We start from the raw sequence: 13362 nt of genomic DNA on the forward strand, positions 1-13362 counted from the left end.
ATGTGGATAGCTGACATGTTAAACACCCATCCAAGCGTTCTGAGATCTGGCATGTGTCTGAAATGTAGTCAGCCTGGAACATGGCCAATAGCTCTCACCTCATCTCACTGAATGCCTGTCTGATGTTCTGCTTCTGCAGCAGGGATGAAGAAGCTGGATGCCGTCCGGGAGAAAGCAGGCCCACTCCGCTCCAACCAGGGGCCCTATAAGCAGATGCTAGCTCCACCCTCCACCTCAGGCTACAAAAGAGGTAAGATCTGGGTCAAGGCCAGTAGACACAGAACAGTAAATGCTTTGAAGCGTATTGAACCTCATTTTCGATTCCATTTCAAAACTTTTAAAATCGTTGTACTTCGGGGTGCCCTGAAGAACATGACCCAGGCCCCTTTGGCCTTAGATGAAATATGTCAGGGCCCCAAGGCCAAATGCAAATTGGCAGAGGAAGACAACTAAGATTTTTTTTAAATAGCTTAAAACTAATAACAGTGTTGTTAAACCTTTTTTGTGTTATACTTAATGATTTTAAATGTTTTGTATCCACATTGTGTGGTTGAATTGTGTTTTTAAATTGTAAAATAAATCAAATCAAATCCAAAGAGCACTCGTGTTATCCCAATCCCAATATCTCTAGTGAAAGGCCCACCTGCTAGTCCCAACACATTCCGGGATCCTTCCAAGGAGACTTCCCAGAGGGTTGTAGAAGGGATAAAGAAAGAGGCCGAAAGAGGGCATCGAAAACTAGATCCACACAAAGGTAACGTGCAGTACAGTGATTGTTATACTCGCAAGGTAACGTTTTACTGTACTTTGAGGGGTACCTTGAAAAACAATGACGAGCGCTGATGACATGCATAAGAACCAGTATATTGTGTCCAGTGGCAGATAGAAATGACTATTCACTGAATCAGAGGCAGTTACTTGTCACTGACTACCACAAACTTAATGTTGTGTGTGATGAGTGAACTATACAACCAACCAGTGCTACAACCAAAGTCAATGTACACTTGACTGTGTTAACCTGAATGTAGATTATTAAAATGCAAGGGTTTTCTCCTCATGTTTGGTTGTATGATTTTTCACACAGTTTATAGCCACAAATTGTATTTACTATAATGTGATATGATGATGCGGTGCACTTCCAATAGATTGCCTGATGGGTCACTTGTATAATGTTTTGGTACATTTTATTTTAGATGTGGCCCTGAAGAAAAGGGCAAACTAAGGGCAGCAATGGCCAATCTCCAAGAAAAGAGCATACCATCTGTCCTACACAGATAAAGTTGGCTCTAATCTTAGGTTTTATTCATACATTTTCAGTTCAGAGGTATATTTTCTGATAAAGCTAAATAATGTGCGTTGCATTTTGCCAGTGTTTCCCAGAAGACCGTGTGACATGTGTCCCAAAAGTGCCCTCTCCAATCAGATTTCTCGACCCACAATTCCACCTAAAACAGAATATTCAGAGAAAGATTATGTAATATTGTATTTTGGCGAATCTGGACGATGTTGGAAGGCATTGTATCCCAATATCAAATATCTTCGGCTTTTACGATATAAACCTTGGACCAAGTGCAGGAGATTTTCTTCTCTCAATTGAGCCATTCATTTTTCATGCAACATTTATCCAATCCTGAGAAATATATTTAAAAACCACCTATATCAAGCTTATATGTAGATTGTAGGCCTAAATACATTTTACAGTGCTACACATGTGCAATATGCACGCTTGGCACACTAATACAAAAATGCTGTTTCTTACATATGTATGATCTTAATTTGATCACCCTGTTGCAGGATAACTTTTCTCCAATCTAGGAAAATAAAAATGTGTAGTGTATTTGAGGTTTAGAATTTCTAAAGTTTGTAATTTTCACTTTGAAATTTCAGACTTGATCTGCCCTAATGTATCAACCCCTACAAAAATGTCCATTAATTATAATAATTCACATTTCCTGCTGCTGCAGGATTATTGTCCTGCTGTAGCAAACTGGTACAAATGAAGATCCTACATCTGTATGTCACTTCCTGTTTAGATATGGCCTATGCCAGATCCCCTTCTGAGGGCGGGCTGAGGCAGCACGCCAACCAGAGGTTGCGAGGCGGGAGTGGCACCCGGGCTGACAAGTTGTCATCCTCCCACCAGAACAGAGCTTCCCAGGACCCACGCTCTCAATCCAGTGCCCCTGGCGGACACAGTTGGAGACAGGAAACCTCCCCTGGTCGCCAAGAACAGGATGGCAGCCAGGATGCGTGGGAGAAGGGTGGCGGGTCGGGAGCGGGCCGCAACAAAGCCAAGCCCTCCTGGAGGCCCATCCGGGAAGTTCTGAACGTGGACAGCGTCTTGAATGACCTTGAACGACGGCAACAACAGCAGCAGCACGGCGGCGGTGGTAGCCCCCGGCTCTCTAAACCCTCCTGTCAGGAGAGGCCGCACGGCAGTGAACGGGACAACCGGGACTGGGAAAAAGAGCGGGAAAGGGATAAAGAGCGGGAACGGGAGCGTCTCAGGATAAGGGAAGAGCGCAAGCAGCAGAAGTGCTTGATGACGATTTACGAGGACGAGCAGCGGCAGGAGACAGAGAGCCACAGCTCCCTCGAATCGGAGGGCAGGGCAAGTGGGCACGGAGACCGGGGCGGTGGAGGGGGTGGGAGCAATGGCGGGGGGAGGGCCAAGGGCGGGCCCAAAGCCCTGTTGCGCAGCGACACCTGGACCATCCAGAGGACTGAGTCGGGATACGAGAGCAGCGACCGGCTGAGCAGTGGCTCCACCAACCCTGACTCGCCCGGGGTAGACAGCTTTGCCGGGAAGGAGCAGCGGTTGACACCAGAGGTGCAGTCTCAGAGGTATGTGTGACAGACTGGGGTTTGAACCCAGATCTAGACACCGGGCTTTAGCCTGCTGAGCTAAAGCCTAGGAGCATAGGTTAATGCCAGGTGTGCAGTCACAAAGGTGGACTTTGTTTACATTCAAGTCTTGTATTAAGTGACTGTAATGCACTATTCATTACGTTTAATCGAGTTCATAGGTTGACACCTAATAAACTTGCCTTATATTTGTTTATATAGATTTTTTGTCTTTTCAGGGGACCCATGTGTTTCCAGACACTAATACAATGCATTTGACACTTTAAATATCGCACAATGATAGTTGCACCACAATGTCCATCATAAGCTTCATCTCTTGGGTGCATCACAACGATCTTACTCTCAGAGTTGAAATCTTCTTATTTTTCTCAGCAGGGGTCAACTTCACCCAAACAGATGTGATTCAAAACCTGATGCGGTACACTCCCCTTTGCATCAAGGTAAGTGGATGTTCTGAGCTTTCGAGAGTGTGTTTTTAATATAGAAGTTGTTGTACAGATGTATGATCTTAGTTTTATCACTCTTTTGTTTCTGAGAATTTTTCTGCACAGCAGGAAAGGGAGATGGGCTTCATGATTTACATAAATTCACTGAATACATGTAATAACACATGGTTATATTAACCGTTTTGCACTTTTCATGTAGCCTAATTTTGGCCGGCTAATAGCCTAACCACTAATATAGCCTAACCACCGATCAAGCAACATGCTGCAGGATTATTTTTGCTGCGACAATACTGGTCCAATTAAGATCCTACAGCTGTATGTAGTGAAGGTTCATCGTTTGTAGTTTAAACTGAAAGACAGTCATGTTCTCTCTAAGGTACAGTTCGAAAATGTGCTGGGGTGGGAGGGCTGCTCCAAAACAAGGGAGTACGTTTTTTCCCTGATTTATAGTCACCATTTTGCAGGTTTTCATGATTTATTTCATCTTTTATTTCTTTCATCACATTCCCAGTGGGTCAGAAGTTTACATACATTCAATTAGTATTTGGTAGCATTGCCTTTAAATTGTTTAACTTGGGTCAAACGTTTCAGTTAGCCTTCCACAAGCTTCCCACAATAAGTTGGGTGAATTTTGACCCATTCCTCCTGACAGAGCTGGTGTAACTGAGTCATGTTTGTAGGCCTCCTTGCTCGCACACGCTTTTTCAGTTCTGCCCACAAATTTTCTATAGGATTGAGGTCAGGGCTTTGTGATGGCCACTCCAATACCTTGACTTTGTTGTCCTTAACCTCTTACATCTAGACGTTCCGCTAGCGGAACACCTGCTCCAATATCCAATGATAGGCGTGGCGCGAATTACAAATTCCTCAAAAATACAAAAACTTCAATTTTTCAAACATATGACTATTTCACAGCATTTTAAAGACAAGACTCTCCTTTATCTAACCACACTGTCCGATTTCAAAAAGGCTTTACAGCGAAAGCAAAACATTAGATTATGTCAGCAGAGTACCAAGCCAGAAATCATCAGACACCCATTTTTCAAGCAAGCATATAATGTCACAAAAACCCAGAAGACAGCTAAATGCAGCACTAACCTTTGATGATCTTCATCAGATGACACACCTAGGACATTATGTTATACAATACATGCATGTTTTGTTCAATCAAGTTCATATTTATATAAAAAAAACAGCTTTTTACATTAGCATGTGACGTTCAGAAAAGCATTTACTAACAATTTACTAAATTACTCACGATAAACGTTCACAAAAAGCATAACAATTATTTTAAGAATTATAGATACAGAACTCCTCTATGCACTCGATATGTCCGATTTGAAAATAGCTTTTTGGTGAAAGCACATTTTGCAATATTCTAAGTACATAGCCCAGCCATCACGGGCTAGCTATTTAGACACCCGGCAAGTTTAGCCTTCACCAAAATCAGATTTACTATTATAAAAGTTTGATTACCTTTTGTTGTCTTCGTCAGAATGCACTCCCAGGACTGCTACTTCAATAACAAATGTTGGTTTGGTCCAAAATAATCCATCGTTATATCCGAATAGTGGCGTTTTGTTTGTGCGTCCCAGACACTATCCGAAATGGTAAATCAGGGTCGCGCGCATGGCGCAATTCGTGACAAAAAATGTCTAAATATTCCATTACCGTACTTCGAAGCATGTCAACCGCTGTTTAAAATCAATTTTTATGCAATTTATCTCGTAAAAAAGCGATAATATTCCGACCGGGAATCTCCTTTTCGGCAAACAGAGGAAAAATCACAAAGACGGGGGCGGCCAGGGCACGCGCCTAAGCCCACAGTCCCTTGATCGGCCACTTGAGAAAGGCGATAATGTGTTTCAGCCTGGGGCTGGGATGACGACATTCAGGTTTTTCCCGGGCTCTGAGCGCCCATGGAAGACGTAGGAAGTGTCACGTTAGAGCAGAGATCCTTTGTAAAAGATAGAGATGGCAAAGAAGTTCAAGAAATGGTCAGACAGGCCACTTCCTGTAAAGGAATCTCTCTGGTTTTGACCTGCCATTTGAGTTCTGTTATACTCACAGACACCATTCAAACAGTTTTAGAAACTCTGGAGTGTTTTCTATCCAAAGCCAATAATTATATGCATATTCTAGTTACTGGGCAGGAGTAGTAACCAGATTAAATCGGGTACGTTTTTTATCCAGCCGTGAAAATACTGCCCCCGAGCCATAACAGGTTAAGCCTTTTTGCCACAATTTTGGAAGTATGCTTGGGGTCATTGTCCATTTGACTGATGTCTTGAGATGTTGCTTCAATATATCCACATAATTTTCCTCCCTCATGATGCCATCTATTTTGTGAAGTGCACCAGTCCTCCTGCTGCAAAGCACCCCCACAACATGATGCTGCCACCCCCGTGCTTCACGATTGGGCTGGTGTTCTTCAGCTTGCAAGCCTCCCCCTTTATCTTCCAAACATATTATGGCCAAACAGTTCTACTTTTGTTTCATCAGACCAGAGGACATTTCTCCAAAAAGTCCATTCTTTGTCCCCATGTGCAGTTGCAAACCGGAGTCTGGCTTTTCTATGGCTCTTTTGGAGTAGTGGCTTCTTCCTTGCTGAGCGGCCTTTCAGGTTATGTCGATGTAGGACTCGTTTTACTGTGGATATAGAAACTTTTGTACCTGTTTCCTCCAGCATCTTCACAAGGTCCCTTGCTGTTGTTCTGGGATTGATTTGCACTTTTCGCACTCCTTCCTGAGAGGTATGACAGCTGCGTGGTCCCATGGTGTTTATACTTGCGTACTATTGTTTGTACAGATGAACGTGGTACCGTCAGGCGTTTGGAAATTGCTCACAAGGGTGAACCAGACTACAATTTCTTTTCTGAGGTCTTGGCTGATTTTTTTTTTTTTTCCCATGATGTCAAGCAAAGAGGCACTGAGTTTGAAGGTAGGCCTTGAAATACATCCACAGGTACACCTCCAATTGACTCAAATGTTGTCAATTAGCCTATCAGAAGCTTCTAAAGCCATGACATCATTTTCTGGAATTTTCCAAGCTGTTTAAAGGCACAGTCAACTTAGTCTATGTAAACTTCTGACCCAGTGGAGTTCTGATACAGTGAATTGTAAGTGAAATAATCTGTCTGTAAACAATTGTTCAATTGTTAGAAAAATGACTTGTGTCATGCACAAAGTAGATGTCCTAACCGACTTGCCAAAACTATAGTTTGTTAACAAGAAATTTGTAGAGTGGTTGAAAAATGAGTTTAAATGACTCCAACCTAAGTGTATGTAAACTTCCGACTTCAACTGTAAGTATTCAACCCCCTAAATCAATACATGTTAGAATCACCTTTGGCAATGATTACAACTGTGAGTCTTTCTGAGTAAGTCTCTAAATACTTTGCACACCTGGATTGTACAATATTTGCAGATTATTATTTTAAAATATCTTCAAGCTCTGTCAAGTTGTTTGTTGATCATTGCTAGACAGCCATTTTCAAGTCTTGTCATAAATTTTCAAGACAATTTAAGTCAAAACTGTAACTAGGCCACTCAGGAACATTCAATGACGTCTTGGTAAGCAACTCCAGTGTATATTTGGCACTTTGTTTTAAGTTATTGTCCTACAGAAATGTCACAAGCGTTGTTGTATGTAGACCAAAACGCAGCGGGTATGTGAATGCTCATCTTCCTTTTATTGAAGAAAAACCAAACAAAACACTTACACAAAACAAAGGAAGAAAACAGTCCTGTAACGTGCTCAGACTATACACGGAAACAACCACCCACAAACACAAGAGAAAATTAACCTACTTAAATATGGCCTCCAATTAGAGGCAACGACAACCAGCTGCCTCTAATTGGAGGTCGTTCCAAAACCCCAACATAGAAAAAGAAAACACAGATAAACACATAGAAATGGAAAATATAGAACATACACCAAAACCCCCGAAACACACAAACAAACACCCTCTGCCACGCCCTGACCAACCTACAATAACAAACAACCCCTTTTACTGGTCAGGACATGACAGTACCCCCACCCCCAAATGTGCAGACCCTGGATGCACCGAAACACAAAACCCCACAAAAAATAACCCCAAACTAAAGGGAGGGAAGGGAGGGTGGCTACCGTCACCGACGGCTCCCGTGCTACACCCCCCCCTCCCCAATCCTCCAACCCTACGGAGGTGGCTCAGGCTCCAGCTTTAGTCCCCATCCTAACCTGCCCACCTCCCTTGAAGCTTGAAGGCTCATGGCTGTAGACCACTGCTAAAGGCTCTGGGCTAAGGTGCGTCGCTGTAGACCTCGGGCTGAGGCGCGTCGCTGGAGACCTCGGGCTGAGGCGCGTCGCTGGAGACCTCGGGCTGAGGCGCGTCGCTGGAGACCTCGGGCTGAAGCGCGTCGCTGGAGACCTCGGGCTGAGGCGCGTCGCTGGAGACCTCGGGCTGAGGCGCGTCGCTGGACACTCAGGGATGAGGAGTGTCTCTGGAGACTCAGGGATGAGGAGCGTCTCTGGAGACTCAGGGATGAGGAGCATCTCTGCAGGCTCCGGACTGAGGGCCGTCTCTGCAGGCTCCGGACTGTGGGCCGTCTCTGCAGGCTCCGGACTGTGGGCCGTCTCTGTCGGCTCCGGACTTTAGGACGTCGCCGACGGCACTGGACAGGGAATTGTCGCTGGAAGCTCTAGACGGGGCACTGTCGCCGGAAGCTCTGGACGGGGCACTGTCGCCGGAAGCTCTGGACGGGGAACTGTCGCCGGAAGCTCTGGACGGGGAACTGTCGCCGGAAGCTCTGGACGGGGAACTGTCGCCGGAAGCTCTGGACGGGGAACTGTCGCCGGAAGCTCTGGACGGGGAACTGTCGCCGGAAGCTCTGGACGGGGAACTGTCGCCGGAAGCTCTGGACGGGGAACTGTCGTCGGAAGCTCTGGACGGGGACTGCGCACTGAAGGCCTGATGCGTGGAGCTGGCTTTGGAGGTGCCAGACTAGTGACATGCACCACAGGGCTAGTGCGAGGAGCAGGAACAGGACGTACTGGACTGGGCAGGTGCACTATAGGCCTGATGCGTGGGGCTGGCTTTGGAGGCGCCAGACTAGTGACACGCACCACAGGGCTAGTGCGAGGAGCAGGAACAGGACGTACTGGACTGGTCAGGCGCACTAAAGGCCTGGTGAGTGGGGCTGGCTTTGGAGGCGCCAGAACAGTGATGCGCACCACAGGGCTAGTGCGAGGAGCAGGAACTGGATACACTGGGCTTTGACTACGCACTGGAGGTCTGGAGCGCACAGCCTGCACAACCCGTCCTGGCTGGATTGTTACTGTAGCCCGGCACGGGCGGAGTGCTGGCACAGGACGAACTGGGTTGTGCCGAGGCATGATGGCTGCCGTGCGCAGGGCAGCCTGGGCCTAGGAGACGCACTGGTGGCCAGATGTATTGAGCAGGCATACTTCTCCCTGGCTGGATGCCCACTCTAGCACGGCATTTGCGGGGGGCTGGTATCGCTCGTACCGGACTGTGCGTGCGGATGGGCGAGACCGTGCGCACTTCCGCATAGCACGGTGCTCTCACCGCCAAACACTCCCCATAATAAGCCCGAGGAGTTGGTTCAGGCCTATTGCCTGACTTACTCCAACTCCCCGTGTGCTCCCTCCCCCCCCCCCCCCAAAAAAAAAATTGGGGCTGCCTTCCCACCTCCTGAAATGGAGGATATAGTGCCTCGTACCTCCGACGCTCAGCCTTTGCTGCCTCCAGCTCCTCCTTCGGGCGCCGGTACTCCCCAACCTGGTGCCATGGTCCTGTCCCATCCAGGATCTCCTCCCAGGTCCATGACTCCCTTTACTTTTCCTGCTGCTCCTTCCTCCGCGGCTTGGTCCTTCGTTGGTGGATGGTTCTGTCACAAGCGTTGTTGTATGTAGACCAAAACGCAGCGGGTATGTGAATGCTCATCTTCCTTTTATTGAAGAAAAACCAAACAAAACACTTACACAAAACAAACGACGAAAACAGTCCTGTAAGGTGCTCAGACTATACACGGAAACAACCACCCACAAACACAAGAGAAAATTAACCCACTTAAATATGGCCTCCAATTAGAGGCAACGACAACCAGCTATCTCTAATTGGAGGTTGTTCCAAAACCACAACATAGAAATAGAAAACCCAGATAAACACATAGAAATAGAAAATATAGAACATACACCAAAAACCCGAAACACACAAAACAAACACCCTCTGCCACGCCCTGACCAACCTACAATAACAAACAACCCCTTTTACTGGTCAGGACGTGACAAGAAAGGTGAATTTGTCTCCCACTTTTGCCTATGCTTAGCTCTATTCCGTTACTTTTTATCCTACAAACCTCCCTAGTCCTTTCCCATGACAAGCATACCCATAACATGATGCAGCTACCACCATGCTTGAAAATATGGAGAGTCAGTGATGTGTTCTGTTGGAGTTTCCCCAAACATAACGCTTTGAATTCAGGACAGGAAGTTAATTTCTTTGACACATTTTTTGCAGTTTCACTTTAGTGCATTGTTGCAAACAGGATGCATGTTTTTGAATATTTTTATTCTGTATACAGTCGTGGCCAAAGGTTTTGAGAATGACACAAATATTAATTTTCACAAAGTCTGCTGCCTCAGTTTGTATGATGGCAATTTGCATATACTCCAGAATGTTATGAAGAGTGATCAGATGAATTGCAAAGTCCCTCTTTGCCATGCAAATGAACTGAATCCCCCCCAAAAACATTTCCACTGCATTTCAGCCCTGCCACAAAAGGACCAGCTGACATCATGTCAGTGATTCTCTCGCTAACACAGGTGTGAGTGTTGACGAGGACAAGGCTGGAGATCACTCTGTCATGCTGATTGAGTTCGAATAACAGACTGGAAGCTTCAAAAGGAGGGTGGTGCTTGGAATCATTGTTCTTCCTCTGTCAACCATGGTTACCTGCAAGAAACACGTGCCGTCATCATTGCTTTGCACAAAAAGGGCTTCACAGGCAAGGACATTGCTGCCAGTAAGATTGCACCTAAATCAACCATTTATCGGATCATCAAAAACTTCAAGGAGAGTGGTTCAATTGTTGTGAAGAAGGCTTCAGGGCGCCCAAGAAAGTCCAGCAAGCGCCAGGACTGTCTCCTAAAGTTGATTCAGCTGCGGGATCGGGGAACCACCAGTACAGAGCTTGCTCAGGAATGGCAGCAGGCAGGTGTGTGTGCATCTGCACGCACAGTGAGGCGAAGACTTCTGGAGGATGGCCTGATGTCAAGAAGGGCAGCAAAGAAGCCACTTCTCTCCAGGAAAAACATCAGGGACAGACTGATATTCTGCAAAAGGTACAGGGATTGGATTGCTGAGGACTGGGGTAAAGTCATTTTCTCTGATGAATCCCCTTTCCGATTGTTTGGGGCATCCGGAAAAAAGATGAGCGCTACCATCAGTCCTGTGTCATGCCAACCGTAAAGCATCCTGAGACCATTCATGTGTTGTTGCTTCTCAGCCAAGGGAGTAGGCTCACTCACAATTTTGCCTAAGAACACAGCCATCAATAAAGAATAGTACCAACACATCCTCCAAGAGCAACTTCTCCCAACCATCCAGGAACAGTTTGGTGACAAACAATGCCTTTTCCAGCATGATGGAGAACCTTGCCATAAGGCAAAAGTGATAACTAAGTGGCTCGGGGAACAAAACATCGATATTTTGGGTCCATGGCCAGGAAACTCCCCAGAGTTATGTACTTGAAAATAAAATAAACCTTAACCTGACACAACAAATAAGATTTTGGCAAAACAAACTAACAGTTAAAAATAAGTATTCTCAAAACTTTTGTCCATGACTGTAGGCTTCCTTCCTTTTCACTCTGTCATGTAGGTTATTATTGTGGAGTAACTACAATGTTGTTCCATCCTCAGTTTTCTATGATCACAGCCATTAAGCTCTGTAACTGTTTTAAAGTTACCATTGGCCTCATGGTGAAATCCCTGAGAAGTTTTCTTCCTCTCCAGTAACTGAGTTAGGAACATCTACGGGATCGGTGTCCCTATACCGGGACGGTTGATGCAAACGTGCGCTAATGTGAATAGAATGACGTTGTAAGTAACAGCAAACAGCATGTGTTATATGGGCCGAAAGCTTAAATACTTGTTAATCTAACTGCACAGTCCAATTTACAATAGCTATTACAGTGAAAAAATGCCATGCTATTGTCTGAGGATAGTGCGCAACAACAAAACACTTGTATCACTGCAACTGCTTTGATACATTCACCTCTGAAGGTAAATAGTGTACTTACATTCAGTAATCTTGCTCTGATTTGTCATCCTCAGGGTCCCAGTGATAAAATGTAGCATAGTTTTGTTTGATAAAATCATTTTTTATATTCAAATGAAGGAACTGGGTTCTACAGTTTCAAGCCCTGCTGTCTCTGGCTCCACACCCACCCTGCCCGGCAATCTAGATTTGTGAAAGTTGGTGTATAAGCTAATGATCCGTCATGTATGATATTCCTGGAAGTGTGTAAACTTAAATGTTGTATTACCTTAACATTTTTGTATGTTCTGTATAGTTATGTACTTGAAAATGTATCAATTGACCAATTCGGCACATTTGGGCAGACTTGATACAATATACTGTGCAGTATTGCAATGCTTCACTGGATGAATGTGAAACTATGCCCACACGCTGCTGCCATCTAGTGTCCAAAATCTAAATAGCATCTAAACTGCAATATTATATTATGGCCTTTCTCTGGCATTTCAAAGATGATGAAAATAAAATTGAAAACACATGTTTTTTTTGTTTGTATTATCTTTTACCAGATCTAATGTGTTATATTCTCCTACATTAATTTCACATTTCCACAAACTTCAAAGTGTTTCCTTTCAAATGGTATCAATAATATGCATATCTTTGCTTCAGGTCCTGAGCTACAGGCAGTTAGATTTGGGTATGTCATTTTAGTGACTGGGTATATTTATACACCATCCAAAGTGTAATTAATAACTTCACCATCTTCAAAGGGATATTCGATATCTGCTTTTTTTGGTTTTACCAATCTACCAATAGGTGCCCTTCTTTGCAAGGCATTGGAAAAACCTCCTTGGTCTTTGTGGTTGAATCGGTGTTTGAAATTCACTGCTCAACTGAAGGACCTTACAGATATGTGTATGTGTGGAGTACAGAAATTAGGTAGTCATTCAAAAATCATGTTAAACACTATGACTTGTTTAGAAAATGTTTAGTCCTGAACATATTTAGGCTTGCCATAATAAAGGGGTTGAATACGTATTGAGTCAAGACATTTCAGATTAATTTTTTTTATTATTTGTAAACATTTCTACAAACATAATTCCACTTTGACATTTTGGGGTATTGTGTGTAGGCCAGTGATACAAAGTCTCAATTTAATCCTTTTTAAATTCAGGCTGTAATACTACAACATTTTTAAAAAGTCAAGGGGTGTGAATACTTTCTCAAGGAACTGTATCTATTTGTAAATGACATTCTTAGAATGTTCTTTGAACGTTAGTAGTGTTTTCTTGTGTTTTTTATGGAAAGTTTTCTTAATGTTCTGAAAACATGACTTAATATTTATCACCATAATGAAACCTGCAGAAAATAATATCCTGGAGTACTGAAATTCCCACAGAAGAATGTTGTTTCTTAATGTTCTCTGAACATTCTGAGAACATGACTTTAAATAGGACCATGAGGAAACCTGTAGAAAACGTTCTTCTGAAGTACTGAAATTCTAACAGAATGACATTGTTTCTTAATGGTCTCGGAACAATTTGAGAACATTACTTTAAATAGAACCATCGGGAAACCTGTAGGAAATGTTATGCTGAAGTACTGAAATTCCCACCGAAGAAACATATGGTTCTCAGAATGTTACACTACATGACCAAAGGTATGTGGACACCTGCTCATCGAACATCTCATTCCAAAATCATGGGCGTTAATATGGAATTGGTCCCCCTTTTGCTGCTATAACAGCCTCCACTCTTCTGGGAAGGCTTTCCACTAGATGTTGAAAA

The 13362-nt window shown here is 44.3% G+C and overlaps 1 protein-coding gene across 2 annotated transcripts in view; it reads left to right on the top strand.

Moving 5' to 3' along the window:
- Nucleotides 1-13362, top strand: part of usp53b (ubiquitin specific peptidase 53b) — a 60262-nt gene that overhangs the window by 30389 nt on the left and 16511 nt on the right. Inside the window, exons 12-15 of one of the 2 annotated variants that reach the window (XM_014195558.3) lie at nt 140-250; nt 632-754; nt 2034-2844; nt 3238-3305. In XM_014195558.3, coding sequence (XP_014051033.3) covers nt 140-250; nt 632-754; nt 2034-2844; nt 3238-3305 — 1113 coding nt within the window. The remainder of the gene's footprint in view (nt 1-139; nt 251-631; nt 755-2033; nt 2845-3237; nt 3306-13362) is intronic. The other variant, XM_014195559.3, reaches the window with a different exon arrangement.

Source organism: Salmo salar, chromosome 04, assembly GCF_965601325.2.
Source record: "Salmo salar chromosome 04, fSalSal1, whole genome shotgun sequence".
NCBI lineage: Eukaryota > Metazoa > Chordata > Actinopteri > Salmoniformes > Salmonidae > Salmo > Salmo salar.